Source organism: Cataglyphis hispanica, chromosome 2, assembly GCF_021464435.1.
Source record: "Cataglyphis hispanica isolate Lineage 1 chromosome 2, ULB_Chis1_1.0, whole genome shotgun sequence".
NCBI classification, from domain to species: Eukaryota; Metazoa; Arthropoda; class Insecta; order Hymenoptera; family Formicidae; genus Cataglyphis; species Cataglyphis hispanica.
This window is the reverse complement of record NC_065955.1, coordinates 6031842-6054348: the sequence shown is the minus strand read 5'-3', so window position 1 is coordinate 6054348 and position 22507 is coordinate 6031842. Positions and strand designations below refer to the sequence as shown.

Below are 22507 nucleotides of genomic sequence, written 5' to 3'. Positions count from 1 at the left end.
TATATGTAAACATAGTTTTTTGAAAAACTTGGTTAAGTATACAGTGTATTTTATTGTAAATTATATCAAGCATAATACATTACACAGTAATCTCTAAACTTTATTGATCGTGTATCCTTATATTGTAAAGTGTGTTACAAATTGAAATATATATATAAATATTGCTGTTTGTTCCCACAGCTATTTTACATGTATAATTATTATAAAACAGTCAATCTTCTGACATTCTGTATGGAAGACAAAACTGTTTTATCACCTAAATCCCATTATTTTATTAATATAATTAGCAATATCTGCACTTTTGTTAACTTTATTAACAAAAGGTTTCAATTTTGCAAAGTTCATTTTACGTATAGTTTCTAACAAACTTCGACAAGTGCAATAATATAAATATTCATCCTTGTATAGCTGCTCGGCTAGTTCTACTTGATGATTGTCCATAAGACGATTATTGATCACTACAATTAAAGGTTTGCGTTTTTCTAAAGCTTCCAGTATGCTTCCTGCGCCTGCATGGCTTATCACAAGATCTGCTGATTGTATATACCATTCAATGGATGGACTTAATTTAAATATTTCTATTTTATAGAAACCATAATATGTAGTGGAGTCCAGTTCTAAGTTGCTATTGCCAATTTGCAAAATTAGATGTCTGTAATTACGCGCCGATAGAGCCTAAAATCGTGATAGTAAAAATTATACTTTGATAAAATAGATTTTATATAATGTAAAATAAATAACCAATCATTATAATAAAAAAAAATTAATTTAAATAATAATACAACATGTATTACCCCTAAAACTATGGGATTTAGTACGGTAGTTATGAGATTATCGAATTTTGTTGTGCCAACTGTAACAAATACAGTTTTACTTGACATTGCGTCGTCGTAGTTATGCTGCTCCATCAGAAATCGAAACAATGATTTATTATTCTTTATTCATTTATATTTTTATATATCCAGATTAATTAAAGCACTATACATGCAAAATATTATCAATTGTAAACCAATTCTTCTCTCAATAGTATCAATGTGCATTAACGACTAGGTTAACTTAATTTTTTTTCTTTTTTTTTTGTTAATACAAGAATAATGATTTAGAACAAGACAAAGAACCGCTAATTTAGATTTAAATAATTTTATATCGATTTTTTTTTATATAGTTGCATCAAAATATCTAAATTCTTTTTTTTTCTTTTTATTGGCAAAGAATAGATCAATGCCACTAGCCACTATTTATACTGCCAGATGCCAAAGAACTATGAACCATTTTGCTTTAAGATGCGAAAGGGGGAAAGCAGCGCATGCGCATGAAGAATAGAGATCAAATCTTGAGCGGTCAAATCAAAATGTCACTCTAACGTTGGAAACAATAGATGTAATTATTTTATAGGAAGGATTTTTTAGCAGTTCAAAAATATTATAGAGAGTCTTGTTCTCTAGGAAAGCCCAAATCCTGTTGGAGGAAACAAGGAAACGAACTGCAATGTACGCTAAACATTGGGAAATACCAAAAGATATGATTGATGTTCTGTTGCATCTGTTGAAGCTGTATTTAAATTATAATAGTTGAATTATAATTTAAATTGTAATAGTTGAGACGGATTGATAAGCAATTACTGGCCTAGTTTATACCGATATATACTTTAATACGTACTATTAATAAGTACTATATTGGTCAATCATAATCATTTCTTTAAAGAATGATTGGTTGATATAATATTTAGTACATATTAAAATATAGTCTAGTTTACAATATTATTTATATGTAATTAATACGTAATAAAAACTATTTTAGCCAAGCAAAACTGTTCCATTCTTTAGAGGAATTGGCCAGTATAGTATGTATTAAAGTATCGGTGTAAACTTTTTGTACAAAAATAAGATAATTTTTATCAATTCTATTAGAAAAAGTGATATCGATTTCTCTGCAGGAGTCCATAAACATCATAAGTTTTTGATTTCACAATTTTCAAGAACATATTCCATTACGTAAATTCGATATATTCTCCCAAAAATACCGAAGAATTATCGTCGATTCTATACATTTTTTGAGCTTGGAACAAAATGAATCATGGACGTAGGAATAAATATTTGGACGGAGCATATTGCCGAGAAGTTAAAGACAAAGGAAAAGAGAATTGAAAGTTCTAGTGTAACGGTAAAATATAGATAAAGAGATGTAAATCTGATTATGCAATTAATGATGACTTCATATTTATCATTTTTTTTTTTTTAATAAATTGAAAGATAATGTTTAAAGTAATCTAATTAATTTATTCAAATAATGGTACGCGTTTATACTCTTATTTTCTTTTTACCGATCAACTGTTTCCGAAATTACAACATTAAATCTCTATAATCTATTCACGCGCATTGTGACGTTTTTTAAATTGCACATAGAGACCATCAGCTGCATATGTAAATACATGAATGGCATCATTTAAGTTAATTTTTTTATCTGTTTCATAACAGAGAGTGTAATTCGAAAGAATTGTGATTAATGCCACTTTTATAATTAACAAAGCCAATCTCTGTCCTAAAAATGTATAAAATATAAAATATGAATATTACGACATATATCTTTTCAATATTTCTTAATCTGATAATTTTTTGCAACTGACCTATACACGATCGGGGTCCGATGCCGAAAACCAAAGATTCATAAAACTTTTTGTTCTCTATCTCTGTTCTCGATGGAATGAAATCGTACGGATTGAAAAAATATTTGGGATCTTGATTTATTGCATTTATAGAAACATAGATCGAGTTATCCTTTTCGATAATTAACCCAGTGCCTGGTAACTATAGAAATAAGAATACATGTAATAATTAAGAAATATATAACACACAAATATGCATACACGCATATATCAATGACTTGTTTAGTTATTTACTTGAATTCAAAAGTAATGCACATTGTAATAATGCCGCGGACTGGATGGTGCAATCTCAATGAAATATTTGGACAGTTGTAGAACTTGAAGAAGTGATACGTAGTCCAAAAAGACTTCTATAATGCGTGTCATTATGAATTGACAAGTGTTAGAAATGCTTCAGGTATTGTGACGCAAGAAAATTGTAGATTAAGATTGAAACTTATGTGGGCAAAAATCCAACATTTACAATGCTGTAATGAAGTTTGTGATGCTCTGACAGTATTCCATATTAATAAATTTGCAAAAAAAAAAAATTTGGCCCACTGTACGATATTTAATCTTGACGCGTTACAGTAGCTGAAGCGTCTGCAGAGGCCATTTCCAACACTCATCAATTCACAATGACACACATTATGGAAGTTTTTTAAACTAGTTTAGGTATCGCTTCCTCAAGTTCTCCACTACAACTGTCTAAAAATATTGTTGAGATTGCACCATCCAGTCCGCGGCGAAATTACAATGTGCATTACTTAGGTAATGGCGCATATATAAAATTGTTTGTCACCTTATAATCTCTTACAGCTGTTCTGTCAACAATAGGTAGAGGAGGATGTAATCTTAACGATTCAAATATAACACAATCTAAAAAAGACATTTTATTGATTAAATCTACGGTCAATTTTTTTTCTGATAGATGTATTTGTATCTCGTCATATAAAGTGACTTGATGCTCTGGATGACACGCTAAATGGTACAGAGTAAATGCAATTGCAGTCGAGACTGCTTCAAATCCAGCAATGTAGAAACTGGATAACTGCGCCACTAAATTGTCGCCTTCAAACCCTGTAAGAGATATCATTGAATAATAATAACTTTTAATAAAAATCTTTCATTCTTTCTCTTTCTCCTCCTTTGTTTTTCTTTTAATACATGGAGAATTATACTGAATTTTATAGAGTTAATATTATTGCTTTATATATTATATATGTTAATTGTTAATGCTCAAATTATCTTATGAGAAAAATGATCCTTACTATAACTAGGATTCTGTTTTTCATTCTTGAGCATTAACATACAATCTATCAAATCTCCTTTTTTATATCCCATTTTTTCTCTGATGTTCATAGAATCCCAGAAAATTTCTCGAAAATATTTCACAGGTTCCTTAATAAATGGTTCGATTAAAGGACACCATTCGGGAATGAAGAAGATGATAATAAACATTATGGTACGCTTAATGCCTTGAAAGATTTTTATACCTGAATGTGTAACGGGCTCATTAATGTGTATAGTGTAATTTGTATAACATATATATACAATAAAAAAGCATAATTTATAAATAGTATAACATATTTTTAGATATTATGATTTTTTACATTGCATAAATTATAAAGAAGCTCTCTATCGTATTAATAATTAATTTCGGTGGAATAATCAAATTATATTAATTTTATATAATTTATTTTAAATTATTAAATTAAATTAAATTAATTCGAGCTTGAAAAATTCAGATGAATCCAATATTTTTCTAAGAATAAAAGAAAAAGCATTATTCTAAACTAAACTGCTTAAGACTTCTGGATTTTTTCAATATTTTTTACATATTCTTTGCGCTTGTATATTATTTGGATGCTATCTTTATTACAATAATAAAATAATCGATTTTTTCATGGAAAAAACAAACAATAAATTCTAACGAAAATGTGTTAATTGTTTCCAATTCTTAATAAACTTTGCTGCAACAAATACAAATAGCGTTACATCTCACCATTTTTCCAGAAAGCGTTCATTTTTTCGTCAAATGAATTCGTGTTGATACCGAACGCGATAGAGGCGATAACATCACTCACGTAACGACTACTGAAGTCCTTCATCTCACAATTATTTTGGCTAGACTTGTTTATTGATAAGTTCTCAATGAATCTCAACATATGCTGGTTGCATTCCTCTATCAGTGGTAACATATTTTTCAGCTTCTGTCCGGTCAAGAACGGAGATAATTTGCTTCTTAAATATTTCCATCTAGGCTGCTTGATAGACAAGATACTATCCAAACCTATTGAATCCCTCTGGTTCTTTGAACCAAAGCGTCGATTTGGAAAGATCTCAAAATCAGTAATCATCACCTGTTTGATTAGATCATGATCTCGCAAAAGCAGCATAGGCTTGTGAAAGATGTAAAAACCGATGTAAGGATCGTCCGGATCAGCATTGTTATAGATTTCGCGCATTACCCCACCCGGTGGTTTTTTCAAGATGAAGCAGTCCTTGAAATTACCAAAGAGCAGATGTGTCGGAGGAGTTTTAACGCCACGTCTGCTCCAGTAAGATAGCTTGTATTTGGCATATATATAGAAAAGACCGAGCGATATTATTAGTGCCGTCGAGCAATAGATCAAGTAATTCATGTTGATCGAATTACAGTATATATTGATGATAAAAGTATAATATATTTAATTTTTTACTTGTTATAGGTTAATTCTTAAACTTCCTAAAATTTGTATGCAAATTCTAAGTCTTTACAATAAACCCGTATCAGACTACGCATTGAAAATTAAAAATTGAAGATAAAAAGTTAGAATTTGATTAATCAGAATAAAATAGATTAAAATTTCTTTGTCCTGATTGGTAAAAATTTAATCTTGAATTTTCAATCTCAATCTTCCATGCATAGTCTGATACGGACTTTACGATGACGTCCGTCGAGAGAAATGTAAAGCGGGGAGCACACACTTTTGCATAAGCGCATAACCATAAACATAAAGAAATTGATTGGTCCACAAATGTATGCATAAGAAAATGAACCAATCAATTTCCTTATGCTTATTGTTATGCGCTTATGCAAAAGTGTGTGCTCTCGCTTATGAATGCGCATGAGCAAGAGAGGAAAATCTGTTATTTATCTTAGCTGCGGCTCAAAGGCACAGACGACACAAAGCTCTATCTATATGTAATATATCTATGATTTTAGTGCTTGTTGAGTCTGTTGAAATTTGGTTAAAACGTGTACTCCGTGTTAAATGTACATTGATATTATTTATTGCTATTATTCATTACTTATGAGAGAACATTATAAAACATCCAAAAATGAAGACAGCGCTGGATCCAATATATGTACAGGTATCATGTGTCATTTTATTATATCAGAAATTATTTAGTAAATCGTAGTACAACCGGCGAGAGAATGTTTGTATTGAACATCAGTTTTATTGAAAATCCTACTACGCAACTATATATTCACAATTATCTATCTTATATTCTTTTTACTCGTTTTTTCTTATGAATAAATTACTTTTTCATTGATTGTATAAAAGTTTAATAGATATTATTTTTTGTATAAAAGACATAGTGATCTTTAAAATGAGAGATTTTGGATCAATTAGATTATGTAAGATTATATATATATCTATCATTTTGTTGCTTAACAAAGTTCTCAAATGCAATAAATAAATGATCGTTAAAAAATTGATGCAATGTCTTCGATGCATAAAAATCAAATATTTCTTGATTTAAATTCTGTAAAGTGTATATATATAAATGATTATCTTAGTATTCAACAATTATTAACTATTGTTTTTATATTTTAGGAATTTCTATTTAAACAATCAAATATATCTCAAGTATTTGATTTGAAAACTCCCACATATATTCCTATCGCTTGTAATCTTCTTGTGGCTGACAAAAAACGAGGATTGCTTTATATAGGACATGATGATAAAATTACTATCTTAAAACCAGCAGAGGAGAATAATGCAGAATGGAAGATAGAACTTCAATTACCAAGCGTTATATCGAAAATTGCAATTAATTGTGATTGTAATTATATTGCTGTAGCAGTAGCGCTGAAGCCTACAATATTGATATATGATGCCCATTCTCTAGCTAGAAATGTATGCACGTAGCATATTTTTTTAAAAGTTTTGAAACTTTAAAATTTATTATAGAAATATTATATAGAAATATAATTTATTATAGAAATATTTAGAAATGGAATTTTTTTGTTATTAATCATTATATTAATTTTCAGAGTCTTAACTTGTTACTTGAAATAACATCATCAAACAAGCTAGATAGTTATGTGACTGATATAAGATGGAACCCTACTGTATCTACAATGCTTTGCACTGTCACTAGTGATTGTACTATTGGCAGTTTCCAATTAAGAATAGATGAAGAAAATTCTGTATCGAAAATATCTATACTTTCCAAAATGTCAAGCGAACCACAAGCTTTGTGCGCAGCCTGGAGTCCTAAAGGCAAACAAGTAGCAGTTGGTTGCAAAAATGGAGATATTGTACAACTGAAACCAGATACCTTGAAGATTGCTAGAACCATCGCAGGCCCCTCACCATCTATTGGAGAAGTGATTAGTATCTTGTGGATCAGTAATTATCAATTCTGTGCCGCATATGTGAATAGTGAGCGTCACACAAATGTTCTCATCATCGACGCACCAAAAGGGGAAGTAAATGCGATATTTACATGTTATGAAGATATCACATATGGTTTTCCTGACGCCGAGGGAGAAGGAAGTATTCTTCGTTATTATTTTGAACATGTGCCGGAATGGGGACTTATCATAGCAGGTAGTAGTACCAGTAGCGAGATAGCTGTATTAGGTACTACAGACGGAGGCGCAAATTGGATTCAATGGCAATTGGTTGACAGTGGTAGGGCTCAATTGCCTCTAATGAGAACCACGGAAATTTATCCTATAGGCCTAGCTGTGGACAAATCTCCAATTAACAAATTACCATGGGGTACAGATTCTATGTTGCCACATCCAGTTCCCATTTTACATATTCTTGGAACATCTGGGCAATTGTGCAGCTTTCACATGGTCAATTTGATACCGAACTGTCCTGCCATCAATATACATCCTACGGAGATTATCTCAGTACCAACACCATCGCAACCTACTTCATCCGCCGAAATATCATTTACTATGAACGCTGCGGTGACCAGTACACCACGTCCGAAGCAACCGGAGATTGTGTCTGAACGATCTAAGTCCGCTCCGATGACGAATATATTTGGCGATTCTCTAAAAGCAGCGGGATTCTTTCAACAACCTGTGGAACAGCCGGTGATACAACCAAAGCCACAAGAAGAAAAAGCTGTGCCACTCGCGATCACAAAGCCTCTTGTACCCAAAGAAATACCAGTGCCGGAACCTACAAAGACAGAAATCAAATCAGTAGTGATAGATAAAGAAGCAAACTCACAGCAAATGGTGGAACAGAAAGCTTCCATAGACGATAGCATACGGATGCGAGCTTATTTGCAGGAGCAAGCATTGTTCGAAAAAGAATTACGAAATAGATTGGAGCCACAAGTATGGGAATGCGGTACGGACGAAGAAAAGAAACGTCTTGGAGAGACATCCGCTGTCATAGAACAATTCTTAAGGGATTTAAAAGAAACTACTAATAGTTTATCCAGTGATATTACCTACTTGAAAGCTCTATTACTTCAATCATTCGCATGGGTGGAAGAAACTAAATCAAAGAATGCAGCTACTGCTGATATCACTGGTAGAAATTGTAATGATAACAGCAAAATAGCGGATCTGCAACGGTGTTATTACTATACACAGACACAGCTCAATCAAGTTAGTAAAATTTTAGATTTGGAATGGTCGGAGCATAAAGCACACGAGAGATCGAGAATGAAAATTCCTAGTTTGGAGTATGTATATCAGAATCTTTTGCTACATAACAAGATTATTGCAAAAGAAAAAGAAAAACTCGAGCAAATTTCACGACAATGGAAGTCTCTTAATCGCTCATTGCTGTGCACAACTGGTGATGTACCCAATCTTAATCGTTCGATGGCGAATCTGCATTTAAGTGTGCACGAAAAATTGCCGGCTATTCGAAAAACCGACATTATTGACGCTCGCTGTAAAACTATCGCCTCGAGGACTCTAAGTTTTACACATGACAAGCAAATTAAGTTAAAAGCATTGCTCACCGAATCCTCCCCGAGAATTATCAAGCCGATGAATCCGTCACCGATTCAAGATCGCTTAAAAGCGACACTGTCTTCTTTAGCGTCTCTCAGTCCTGCGGTCACTGAGGCTAAGACCAAGACCGAATCATCGATTATTAAACAAAGTACCGTCGCCAAGCAGCAGACAATAGTCGAGAAACAGATCAAGGCGCAAAGTCCTCTCGCTTCGTTAAACAGTATCGTTGCGAGAATCGGTTCATCCGATACAAACAATAGTATCGTTACCCAGAACAAAACTCAGCAAAAGCCGTTTCCTACAACTATCTCTTTTTCTCCTGCAATATCTGTCAAACAACAACAAACAGACAAGAAGGCTATTCTACCAGCAGCTTCCACAATATCTCAATCCAAACCGAAACAGGATCTTAATGTTAACTTTCCGTCGTCTATTACGTTTGGAACACCAGCATTAAAATCTCAAGATATCATTTTTCAAAAATCTCCACTTACAGATGCAACTGTTAGAAGCAATAAGGAATCTATGATCAACAATAGTATCCCTAAAGCTCCGGAATCCGCTTTATCCTCCTCATCGACCGGTATCTTAAAGGATGTATTATCAACGGAATATCCGTTAACAGATACTGCTCATATAGGAATTGTTCGTAATCTTCCATCACTCTCCGTAACACAAGCCGTGAAAACAGATACTGTTGCTGCTGCTACATTCAGTTTCGCTATACCTAACGCAGTTCCATCTGTTACGAAAAATTCATCCTCTGGAATTGCGCTTGATACGACAACCCTGTCCTTTGCTTATCCGAAACCTACATCCAATACTACTGTGGAACCATCCGTAACACCAATTCAAGCACCAATTCAAACACCGATTGATCTTTCGGCTCTGTCGTTGACTCTTCAACCGGCGAATCATTCAAGCAATAACGTTGATGGAAAAATAAATGCAATCGCGACTTCCATGAGTTTTGCTGCTCTTGCCCCTGCTATAACAACACAAGTTTCCGCAATGACTAATGTTGTTACAACTATCGGCGGACTTACTATCAGCCTTGTAGATCCGAGCATCACTCAACGTAAATCAATGGAGATGCCATCCATCAGCCCGGTTACCATTGAGAAGATTACCACGTCTGAAACAAAAACACTTAATTTTGAGTCCATAACTACTCAAATTCCTCCAACTTCGTTATCCACGACAACGATATTTGGTGGTCAAACTGTAAAAAATACGACTACGGTTTCAGAAGTAACGACTACGACACTGCCTGCTACAACAACTTTTAGTGCAGTCGCTTTTCCATCGATTACACCTACATTCGGAACATCAACTTCGGCAACGACCGCATCAGTATTCAGTGGATTCACATCAAACACGTCTGCCGGTATCACTTCTTCAGTAACATCTGTAAGCAGTAGCACCCCGTCTCCTTTCCAGAGTTCCCTCAGTAAACCAACGGTTGGTGAAACTATAGTCACTAGTATACCAGCCACGAATTACGGAATTAGTAGTACCTCTGTGGGCACAATCCCATTCGGCATTTCTACAGTAACGACGACAACGACAGCGGCAGGGACAGCGGCAGCAGCAGTTTCGATTACGCCGGCATTCAGTAAAAGCAGCCCTATAGCATCTCCGGTATCGAACGCACAATTCCCGAGCGTTCAGATATCTGCGTCATCTGCGGTGAATGTCTTCGCAAAGCCAATAATTAATCCTGCATCAACGCCATTTGGTAATACTGCGAGCTCTGTGTTTTCTAATGTGCCCGCTTCAACATCTTCAAATACCTCTATGTTCGGAGGCAACAGCATGAATTCAATCTTTGGATCAACTCCGTTATCTCCTCCGAGCGGAAATATCTTTGGCGGTAATGTGACAGGATTCGGTGCATCAACTCCATCGGGATCTATATTCGACCCCAGTACTCCGAAATCTGGTATAATGTTCGGCGGAGCAACAAACACATCTCCACCTACGTCTCCATTTGGTAACGCAACGAGTAATGCATCTCCAATAGTCGGTACTTCCGCCACGAATACCAATGTCTTCAGGTCTACGATGCCTAACGCGTCTCCAATACAGCAACCTGTACTTGGCGGTAGTCAACCCGCTTTCGGACAGACTTCTACTTTCGGCGCCAAACCGGTCTTTGGATCGTCACCTATCTTTGGAGCGTCGAAACCTGTCTTCGGAAGTAGTTTCGGCTCAGCCCCTGCGTTTGAATCTCCTAGCATAGGTAAATATCTGTGTGTATAACTCATATTATTATAATATTCACAAAATTATTTATATATGCAACAAATACATAACAATTTTTTTTTTACATTTCTATCTTTAAATATTTATATGAATGAAAGAGAAAAAGAGAAGAAAAATTCTTATTATTAGTTCTTTTGAAACTAAAATGTATGTTTTTATTTAATCTTATAAAAAAAAAATTTTAGTTTCAAATATCAGATAGTTGATTATATTATTTTGCATACCTATCATAATAAAAAAGAAATGTTATAAAATAGGTTTTGGAAACCCACCAGCTATACAAGGTGGTTCTACAATGGAAAATGTGCCGAAGTTATTTGGAGATGTAGCAGGCAGCAGTACATTTGAAACTTTAGCTAATCAATCGGATGGTCTCAGTTTTGGTAGCTTAGCTCAAAAGAATCCAGAACCAGAGAAACCTACATTCACTGCGTATGTAGTTTTTATATCTATAAGTTTTAATTGATTACACGTGTTAATACAATATTAATAATTGAAAAAAAAGAAACATATATATGAAAATGCAAACAGCAAATAACAAATAATTATTATTTTATTTCAGCGGCAGCTCGTTCTCTAGTTGGAGGTGAATAAAGTACGGTTGCACGGCAAGCTTATTTTAAAAAATGTTATATATCATTCACACTGAATAGAAGCCAAGAATGATATAATTACAAATTGTGTGCATATTGTTTTATATTCAGAAAGATGGAACTTTTTATGGAAAAAATATGCTCTTCTATATATATCTTGTACTGTTGTAATAAATGAAAACAAAATTAGATTTTATAATAAAATATCATTCACATCGAAAAAATAATCGATTAAATAATATAATTTAAGTTTAGATGAGCAAGGGTCACTTGATCATTTATGTTAAGTGAGAAGGAATGATAATAATCTTATATTTTTTATTGCTATTTCTCATTCAAGTGAAAAACAGTAAAATATTAAACTTTAATCTATAAAGACATGTACAAAATAAACTATCGAAAAGAAAAGTAAATGATTATTGTAGTAATGATATAATCATATGCCTCTTTTGATGGCTTTCGGTGCAATTGATACCTTAGTAGGTTTACAAAGATCAATTACGCATGGATCATCTAAAGGCGGGTGTGTACAAATCGAAGATGATGGTACCAGTAGTGCTAGGGAGATTTCCACGTTACAAGGCTCCATCCATACTTGATGCGACAAAAGAACTGTCGTCCTCAATCTATAATCTTTCTGATCGGAATGCTGCATGCGCAAATCTGATTGTCGCGGTAACAGTAATTGCACTTGTTGATCAGGGTGTCTCAGCTTTATTCGCAGTGTAGCCGGATCGCGTAAATTCAATATTTTTGCATTCAGAGGGATTCCTAATAAAAGACCGCCTGTGAATTTTAGCGCGGCATCGGCATCACCCCTTGGTTCTTCGATATGCGCTCGACAAAAGCGCGTTGTTGCCGATGGTCTTGGCAATCTTTCATCTCCTTGTACCATCGGCGTCAACAGCAACGGTAGCAAAAGCCGCGTTAAAGAACCTGGTTTTACATCCGCTAGACTAGGTATCTGTAAAACCAGAGATTTGGAAAACAGTGGTAGTCTCGATGTATCTTGAGGCAAAGCGTCAGCTTCTGATAAAAAATGACGAGCCAGTGGTAACGCGCTACCGGTCGCGCTCTTGGTCACTCTAACTAATTCTATAGAGAGTGCTTTCAACCACATATCATTAGCCAATATAATTTCAGTTTCGCCCAATCCACTAAATAAGCGTTGTAATCTAGAAAAAAATTCGAAAATGACGTAAATATAACTGTGAATAAAATTTTATATATTAAAATTCTTTATATAGTATAGCAAAACGATTTTCTAAATGTGTATTGAGAATATGTACTTTTGCGCGTGTTGAAGAAGAACGGAAATGTTATTGCTAGTATTCGGTATTGGGCTAGCCGAGATAGACGTTCCCGATGAGATGGAAAACTCTTTGAGAATGGACTTTAATAATAGCAGACATCGAATGTATAGTGCAGTGAAACGCGCTGCACCTTCCATGTGATGATCCATCTCTGCTAAGCGATCAAGATCAATTGCCGCAGCTTCCAAAAGCTGCGTGTGAACTCTGCCTCCTGGTCTGGCGTTCTCGATTCCAGCTACCATTTTCTCCAAAAATTCTCGACCACGTTGATCTATATTTTCCTCATTATTCATATCTTCCATTTTAATCCCCGATCCGCTCGTAAGCGCTGGCCGTAATCGTGGAACTAAATGCGGCATAGTATCGCGCAAATAATGATAATGCTTGGAAGCATGCTCCGTAAACAGGGCGTGCATACTTGGACAATGTAATGCGGCATTGAATATTAAAACGAGCACACTTGCATCTATTATAAAAAAGTTAAGGATATTGAATGCACACAACTTTAAAATCTAAGATAACCTTTGCACAGCAAAAATAGAAAAGAGGATACAGGATGGTTCATCCACATCTGGTTCGGGTGTGTCGAAGAAAGGATGTCGACCGAGAAGTTGTGGTACTAGAGGCAATGTTAAGTATGGATGTGACGCGCCTAATGCTGCCAAACAACTCCTAATGCTTTCTCTATCTTGAGGATAACGAGTTAGATTGTCCAGCAAACGATTAACACACATATAAAGACAATTTGTAGTAGCGAGATGACTCGCGGCCAGCATAGCGTGCAAACCTTCTCTCACTTCTCCCGAAAAATCTTCCAACGCGCCTAAAATTGTTTCCAATTGATCTTCTCGTAAAGTTACGCTTGCCGACATTTTCCTTAAAGATTCTATAGCTCTTAATCTAACATCCTGAATTTCATCATTGAACATATCCACCATAAAGTCTAATGAAATTCTAGCTATACTCGGCTGTTCCAATGAAAGCGTGCAGAGTGCTTCAACTGCTGCAGTTCTCACCTAGAATAAAGTTTATTTACAAAAAATATAAAAAGCGAGAAAAAGTGGATACATAAAAATTTAATTTAGAAACGAATTATCAGTTATGCAATTGTTTAAAACATCAATAAAAAACTTTTAATTGGACAGTTCAATAAAATGGTATTATATATCATACTGAGTAATTTATACCTCTAAAAATTCATCTTCTAAACCATGAATAAATGCCCCACAAGAACCACTTTTCTCTTCAACCTCAGATCTGTCTGTTTCAACTACTTTTTGTTTTTTATCCAATGCTTGTTCTATGTAACGACGTGATACACTTTTCATTGTTCCTAAAAGCGACATTGCTGAAGCTCTCACGCGAGGTGATAAATCACCCATGAGACTACAAATTTGCGAAAAAGCACAATCCACCATACGTATATCTTCTCCATCAGATCCAACAACAATACTGTAAGAATATATAAAAGAGTTTATAACAAAAATTTATTCTTTATATATTTTTATATCTTTATGTTACTGACTTTTCTGGATATTCCTTGCCCAAAAGCCAGATAAGTTTCAAAACAACTCTGCGTACAATTTCATAATCATCCCGAAGAGCTGCGCATGCTTCCCTAAAGAAACTTGCTGGAAGTCTACAACCTCTGTGAGAGTGCAATTCTGCCATGGTTTCAAAAGCTTGAGCACGAACTCTTGGATCTTGAGAATGAGCATAATTGCCAATTAATGTTAAAGTATCATCAGCAGCATTCGCTGTTAAATATCGTCCAATGATGGAAAGACACCTTGTTTGGACACCATGCCATGTATCGGGCAAATGATCCTGTGCAATTTTCAATACAAGCGTTCTGGAAAAAAAGTTTTTTTTTATTAACTTATTAATAAAAATAAAAAAATTTTTTAAATTAAGGCAAATTTTAATTGCATATACATGACACAATTACTTCTTGAAAAATATAAAAGAAAATGGAAAAGATATAAGATAAGATAAGAAATAATATACCTTTGATAATCTCCCAATTTTAATAACGTTGCTAATCCCTGACTCTTTACTCTATGTGATTCCTCATTTCTTAAAAGTTCAGCTGTTTCATTTACAATTTTTGCTTTTTCCACTGTATCTGGTGTCACTTCTCCCAATTCAGCAAACACCCAAAAAATCTTAGCTCGAACTGCAGCTTCATTCTCAACAACAAATCTTTCTGTTAGCTTTTTTACAGCTATAGGAACATCTTCAGGTGCTATATATGCTATAGAATCCGAGATACGAACAAGCAATTGTAATGCATCATTTCCACTTTTACATTTCTCAAGACATTCTATATAAGCTAATGCTGAACTGCCTTCGGTAGTGCTCTTTGTACCACTTGTTGCCAATAGCCTTAGAGTTTTTAACCGTTTAGTTGGTGGTTCATTTATAACCTAGATAAACATATTCATTAAAAAAATGATAACTTATTTATATTTTGAAGGAAAAGAAATATATGATATACTTTTATTACCTGGCTCTGAGTAAATTCAGCTAATACTCGTTTCTTCATTAGAGCTGCCATTATTAATAAACACCTTATTCCATTATAAATTTATGTAATTTTTTTTTATCAATTTAATTTTCAAAAATAATATTTTAATATTTTTCATGCGGTAATCATATATATATATATATATATATATTACAGATGATTGGAGGCACACTGTCATATATGTTACTCCTGTATTGTCGTGATACTTAATATACATATTTCTATAGTAAATATAAAAATCTGTAATACCGACAGTAAATTTGCATCTTTCCAATTATAACTGAAAACATGCGAAACATAGACTGAAAACTTCCATGGTTTTTGATTGATCAATCAAAACAAAGATGACAAAATCTATTACTTCTGATTGGTCAATTAAACGGTTCCAAACTTTTGTAATGTCAAATGAAGCGAATCATGTCAATCATGGTATATGTCCCGAATATAAACTATGGTTGGCAGTTGGCAGTTGGCAGCAGATTCAAAATTCAGTTGTATGTCCGGATATAAGACGGTACGAGGTGCGAGTTTGTAACAAGTCGTCGACAAAACAAGAAGCGAAAAAGATTGATGGTATCAGAAATCGATGACACCATAATCAGACGACGAAAAGATTTCAAGACAAGATATTCGAGTCGTGAACAGTGCAGTCTTCAATCGTGAACAATGGAGCAAAATTCTGAGGACGATTCAAGTTATCGATTAAACGGCGATTCTTTCATTATATCTGACAGTGAAGATGATGTTGTCGAAAATTCCGCTGTTAAAGAAAATTCAGTGCTTAAGACACGTGCGTTCGTCATCGATGAAAGTTACGACGAAGATTTTCTGGAAAATTCGACGCCGAAAAAGTGAGTATTTCATTCACACATGTTCAAAAGATGTTCATAGAAAATATATACAATGTTTAAATATCCTATAGATGTCTCATGGACTTCTTTTCAACATGTGTTCTGCATGGGCGCCAAATGTTTTGTTATTTCGTCAAATTCTGATTGTTACACGAGAATGACATTTGTTGACAAAGAAACCGCGAGAATAATGACATGAGAATAAATTTATAATTTTTTTTTTATAAATAGATATTTTTTATATATTTAAATATTTTAATCTTGAATAGGTTTGCCAGATACACTTTTACGAATTTAATTTTATGTATTTCTTTTTTAAATAATATTTCTATATATTTCTAATAGTTTTTTGTGCAAAAGTAATATTGAAAAAGTAATAAAAAGTAAAATAAATTTACAATGGAATATTATATATTACAGATTTATTATATAATTTCAGCGAAACTGAAATATTTAGCGGAACTTCGAAATATTACTTCCGTGTCTCGTTGATCCCAGCGATTATTAATGCAATCGATATGTAATGTAAATAATTATAAAATAATTTTTATTTTTATAAAGAATTCATTTTTAATCGACTTTGAAAATCCTCCAAGGCCGCATTGTTCGTTGCTATATTTGATTATTGAGATGTTTTTTATTCATAGACTGAAATAAGAACAAGAGTTCTATAGAAGTGACATAAATCAAAATATTTAGAAATCTACATGCAAGAGAATAGGAATACTATTTATTAAAGAAGAAATATAATTTATTATAGTATTAAATTCTCTCTCTCTCTCTTTTTTTTCTCTTTCTCTCTTTCTCCCTTCCTCTTTTTCAGCTCTCTTTCCCTCTTTCACTTTTTTTAAAAATCCTGGCGCTTTTTTCATGGTCATGGCTAAGTTCGATTATTGAGATATTTTTATAGACTGATAGATAAGAACAAGGACTCTATAGAAATAAATCAAAATAAAAATCTGCCTAGAAATCCGCTATCGCGCACAGGAATAGGAATTCTATTTAAGGAAGAAATAAACAATATTAAACTCTTTTTAAAAGTATACGCGTCTACCTGGCGAATATCAAGATTGATTTTTTTGAATAAATAAATATTTAAATACAAAAAAAGAATTTTTTATATATGTAAAAAAATTATAAATATATTTTATTGGGCTTATTTAGCTCAAAAAACTTATTTATCTTTATTTTATTTATATATCTTTAAAAATTATTATTCTTAGAATTATTTTATCTAAAATTATTATCTTTAGAATTATTTTTGCAAATCTTTATACTTTATCCCTCTTGATATAATATATAATTTATTTATGATATTTTTAATAGTACATTCAGAATCTCTAATCTTTTATAATGCTTAAAATAATTTATAATTCTTAAATAACATACATATTTATTCACTACTTTTATATTTTTTTTAGTTTTATTGTTTCTCTGTTCCTTATTTCATATAGTTATATTTCTTTATATTATGTTGTTTATATTTCCATATCTATCATCTTATTTTAATATCACTTTGTTTTTCTATTAAAAAAATTTTCTTGTCTTTTTTTTTATAATTTTTAAACATAATTTTTTCATACCATATGATTTATTACTAATAATATGTGTTGAATTATATATAATAAATATAATTACATATTGAATTTATATTATAAAAAAATAATAATGAAGACGATTTTCTTATAAATATTTGTTTACAGAAATGAATCCATTAGTAGTAATGATGATACACCAGTTGCTCCTCTAACAAAACGCATAATTCAGAAAAAATTACAAATAATAGATTCTGATTCAGATAAAGAAAATCTTGCAGGTAAAAATTATGATATTTTATCCAACATTATATACTTTGTATATTTTAAAGATATTTATTGTTAAAATAATAATATCACAGAATTATGTATTTCAATTATGTTATGTTTTACAGATTCTTTTATTTCATATTCACCAATTGAAAAGAATCATAAAAAAAGGAAGGATATTAGTCACGATAATACTAGGGAAGATATAAAAGAATTAAAACTTTACTCTTCTAATGAATCTCTTGTTGAACATAATAATTCACATAAACAAGATGATATTGACCATGAAATATCAGATTATGAAATATCAGATCATGAAATATCAAATCATAAAATATCAGATCTTGAAATATCAGATAATGAAGTGCTGGAAAGTAAAACTTCTCACGATGTAGTTGCGACTATCGTACTTGATACAGGTAATTCTATTTATATAATATCAAACATGTGTATACAGATTGAATTTTTATGGATGGGTAAATTTATAAATTATTTCACTTGTAATATAACTACCTGTGTAATTTATAGATTCCAGTTCTGGAAGAAACAGTGAATCTGAAATAGCATTATCTTTTGCAAAACAAGAAATTGGTGTTGGAAATATAGATCCATTAGTAGCACAAAAGAGAGCAATTATGGTTTGCAAATTGGAACAACTTAAAAATCAATTAACGAAAACAAAAGTAAATATGAGATATATTTAACTTCATTTGTAGTTCTTCTCATTTATAGTTAATATAATATTGTAGAAACAAAAAGAAATATCTATTTTTATATTTTAATAATTGTGTATTTAAATTCATAAAAAAATAATGTTACAAATAATTTCAGCATATGAAAAACTTTTTTTTTATATAAAGAAATATTTTTTTTTAGTTATTGCTCACTAAAGGAAACATTGAAGTATTACCCGATAAAGGACAAAGACTACATGAAAGTATACGCGAACAAGAAAAAGAAATTGAGAAATTGACACTTGAATTGGAAAAAACACCTTTGGTGCAAAGCTTAAATAGTCCAAAAAATAAAATATCAAAAGAATCGCATTCGACAAAAAAAGAATTATTGTCCATAAAAGATGAAGCATACTCGGATTATTCATATTTAGATATTAATAATATACCATTGAAACCAACCACATCTCCTGAATTAAAGCAACTAGGCGAAAAGGCACAAGCGACAAGAGATAGAGAACTCGCTCTAACAGTGGAACGATTACAACATTTGCATGGATCACTTATTGCTCGTCCAGCAGATAATGAAAAAGCGGATGATCCAAAGGGATTAAAAGTACAATTAATGCCACATCAGCAGCATGCTCTTGCATGGCTTTTGTGGAGGGAACAGCAAAGACCGGCTGGTGGCGTATTAGGTAAATATTTAAAAAAGAGAGATATTTATTAATATATTGATTTAATAATATATTGTCTGAGAAGATAAGTTGATTTTTTTTAATTATAGCGGACGATATGGGTTTAGGTAAGACACTGACTATGATATCTTTGATTATGACCACTCTTGCTCAAAAAGATACAGTAGATGAAAGCGATGACAGCGATTCCGAATGGAGCAACAATCGTAAACCTTTGTGTATGTGAATATTTATTTTAAATTTAGCAGAAAAAGATCTATATTTTCTGCTCTTTAAATATATTTTTTTAAATATTTGTTTTCTATTTGTAAAATTTGGATTGCTTAAATTGATAACAAATGTATTTAATATAATCTGTTGAAATAATTGTGTCTGATCATTATTTGCAGATTATAAAGGTGGTACTCTAGTAGTATGTCCTGCATCTTTATTGTTTCAATGGGAGAGTGAAGTGCAAAACAGATGCAAACGCGGTTTATTGTCTGTTGAGATATATCATGGTAGCAATCGAGAGAGTGTTCCTAAACGCTTGTCGAAAAATGATATAGTTATTACGACATACAATATATTAAGTCGAGAACATAAAACCAAATCTACATTATATAAGGTACATTAGGCTTAAAAGTATCATTTAATTAATGATGAAAATAAAAACTTTACATTTTATCAATACGAATAATATGGATCTATTCCGACTTTTAATCACAATTTTAATTTTTTTTTTTGCAGATTAACTGGAAAAGAGTGATACTTGATGAAGCTCATATAGTAAGAAATCATAAGAGTCAAGCATCCTTGGCTGTTTGCGAACTCAAGGCGAATAAACGGTGGGCTCTTACTGGCACACCTATACAAAATAAAGCATTGGATGTATATTCTATCCTAAAGTTTCTCAAATGCTCGCCGTTTGATGATTTACGAGTTTGGAAGCGATGGGTAGATAACAAGAATGTTGCAGGTCATCAAAGATTGGCGACAGTTATGAAAACCTTGATGCTGAGAAGGACTAAGCAAGAGCTAATAGAGAAAGGGGAATTGGGATCTTTACCCGAGAAATCTATTGAGGAAGTGATGGTGAAACTCGATCCAGAGGAACAGTTGGTGTATGAGAAAATTTTAATTTATTCCCGCACTCTGTTTGCACAGTTTTTAGCTCAAAAAGCAGAGAAGGAACATATGTTTGATTTGGATGGTGGAAAGTATAATACACCTGCTTATCTTTCAAATCCAAGTAAGCTATAAATATTGAATCTGAAATAAAATACAATATTTATATACTTATTAAAAATGTATCAATATATTTTATATATACATTAATTATTACTTGTTTTTTTATTTCAAGATAAAGAAACGAAGTTTTCAAAAGCTCGAGACAAATTATTAGCGATGCATGCCAATGTAAAAACGCATGAAATCTTAGTGCTTTTACTACGATTACGTCAGTTGTGTTGTCATCCAGCATTGATTCATGCGATGTTGGATCAGGATGACATGAAACAAAGCGGGATAATGGATGAAGATAATGAGGATTCTGATTTATTGAATAAAATGAATAATATATCACTTAATGAAATCGATAAGGAAGATGTTAGTATTGATAAAAAAATAGAAGAAAATCTACTTACTGCTGAGAATCCGGTATTTGATAATAATCGCATTAGTTCTAAAGTAAGTGACAATAATATAAGCTACAAAGTCTCATGATTATACTTGTGTGTGATTAATATGATATATAATTTAGATGAGGATCTTGCTTAATATGGTTGAAGAAATTTTACAAAAGAGTGAGGATAAACTCATTATCATTTCGCAATGGGCTACTCTGCTAGACATTATAGCATCACAATTGTCTTCAATAAAAGGCGTTACATTAACCAAATTAACCGGAAGTGTCGCTATCAAAGATCGCAAAGTATGTTCTAGATGAGAGATTGCTCTTTAAGCATGTAATTTTTATTGTATTTTATTTTAAGAAATGGATGTGTTTCTTTTTATTTCAGGATGTAGTAGATTCCTTTAACAGTCGAAATTCTGGTCCAAGAATCTTGCTACTTTCTCTTACTGCTGGTGGAGTAGGATTGAACTTGGTTGGTGGCAATCATTTATTATTATTTGATATCCATTGGAATCCACAACTAGAAACACAGGCGCAAGACAGGATTTATCGCTTTGGTCAGACAAAAAACGTTTACATCTACAAGTTAGTATATCTTGTTTAATTTCTATGCGCATATCTCACATGTATCTTTCGTTTTAATATTGAATATTTTTCCTTCCAGATTTATCTGTGTTGATACAATAGAACAACGTATAAAAGCTTTGCAAGAACGAAAGCTCGAAATAGCGAACAATGTTCTGAGTGGCGATAAGAAGAACGCTGCTATGAAGCTCTCTCTCAATGATCTTAAGTCACTATTTGGTTTTTAATTTCTATCTTGTGATATATATAAATAGAATGTACAAAGATAATACGAAAATAGTTACATGTATACATACATAATTATTTTATTTAAACTTTAAGCGTATAAAACATTTTTGTTGTATAATTCATAACTCTCATACATTGATACATATTTATTTTATTATAATTGAAATAATTTCTTATAATACTAGATTAATACTCTATGAACAATGTTTTTGATGTTGATTTTACTCATCTAGATATTGATATATAGGTAATATTTGATGTTGATTCTTATTTTGACTTTGATTATATTAATATATACTTGTAATTTTTTTATTTTTTTAACGAAGATTTGTTTAGTGCATTTGATGTGCATTTGATATTGTTTACACCGTAATTTGATATTTTTGATATTAATATAAAAAAGGATAGATATGCATTTTTATTTACAGTTACATCAGATCATAGAGGATTAATTTTCTTTTAGCATTATAAATGTAACATTATTTTAAAAATTTATCTAACTTA

At 32.2% G+C, this 22507-nt stretch overlaps 5 protein-coding genes across 7 annotated transcripts; 2 read left to right on the top strand and 3 right to left on the bottom strand.

Annotated features, from left to right (window-relative positions):
- Positions 1-32: 32 nt before the first annotated feature.
- LOC126858983 (UDP-N-acetylglucosamine transferase subunit ALG13 homolog) lies at positions 33-2112 on the bottom strand. Its single transcript, XM_050609794.1, has 2 exons — positions 795-2112; positions 33-675 (listed from the first exon to the last, which is right to left on the bottom strand). Exons 1-2 carry the CDS (start codon positions 906-908, stop codon positions 253-255), a joined length of 537 nt encoding a protein of 178 aa, XP_050465751.1. The 5' UTR covers positions 909-2112; the 3' UTR covers positions 33-252.
- Positions 2113-2258: 146 nt separating this feature from the next.
- Positions 2259-5569, bottom strand: LOC126858964 (cytochrome P450 6k1-like). 3 transcript variants are annotated; one of them, XM_050609749.1, is made up of 6 exons: positions 5008-5569; positions 4650-4857; positions 3916-4140; positions 3447-3724; positions 2627-2807; positions 2259-2541 (listed from the first exon to the last, which is right to left on the bottom strand). In XM_050609749.1, exons 1-6 carry the CDS (start codon positions 5287-5289, stop codon positions 2366-2368), a joined length of 1350 nt encoding a protein of 449 aa, XP_050465706.1. In that variant the 5' UTR covers positions 5290-5569; the 3' UTR covers positions 2259-2365. The 3 variants fall into 3 exon arrangements, with proteins under 3 accessions (XP_050465706.1, XP_050465708.1, XP_050465705.1); XM_050609751.1 differs by having other exon boundaries at positions 4650-5007; positions 5121-5256; XM_050609748.1 differs by having other exon boundaries at positions 4650-5569.
- A 249-nt stretch (positions 5570-5818) lies between these two features.
- LOC126858940 (nuclear pore complex protein Nup214) lies at positions 5819-11822 on the top strand. The gene is made up of 5 exons (XM_050609679.1): positions 5819-6001; positions 6469-6771; positions 6909-11091; positions 11372-11546; positions 11677-11822. Exons 1-5 carry the CDS (start codon positions 5969-5971, stop codon positions 11702-11704), a joined length of 4722 nt encoding a protein of 1573 aa, XP_050465636.1. The 5' UTR covers positions 5819-5968; the 3' UTR covers positions 11705-11822.
- A 230-nt stretch (positions 11823-12052) lies between these two features.
- LOC126858949 (integrator complex subunit 4) lies at positions 12053-15741 on the bottom strand. The gene is made up of 7 exons (XM_050609709.1): positions 15527-15741; positions 15028-15446; positions 14546-14872; positions 14208-14472; positions 13574-14036; positions 12997-13486; positions 12053-12882 (listed from the first exon to the last, which is right to left on the bottom strand). Exons 1-7 carry the CDS (start codon positions 15575-15577, stop codon positions 12144-12146), a joined length of 2754 nt encoding a protein of 917 aa, XP_050465666.1. The 5' UTR covers positions 15578-15741; the 3' UTR covers positions 12053-12143.
- A 287-nt stretch (positions 15742-16028) lies between these two features.
- LOC126858948 (transcription termination factor 2) lies at positions 16029-22105 on the top strand. The gene is made up of 12 exons (XM_050609708.1): positions 16029-16398; positions 18102-18214; positions 18329-18622; positions 18732-18886; positions 19080-19575; positions 19665-19793; positions 19965-20182; positions 20305-20806; positions 20918-21243; positions 21317-21487; positions 21576-21775; positions 21855-22105. Exons 1-12 carry the CDS (start codon positions 16214-16216, stop codon positions 22000-22002), a joined length of 2937 nt encoding a protein of 978 aa, XP_050465665.1. The 5' UTR covers positions 16029-16213; the 3' UTR covers positions 22003-22105.
- Positions 22106-22507: the final 402 nt, after the last annotated feature.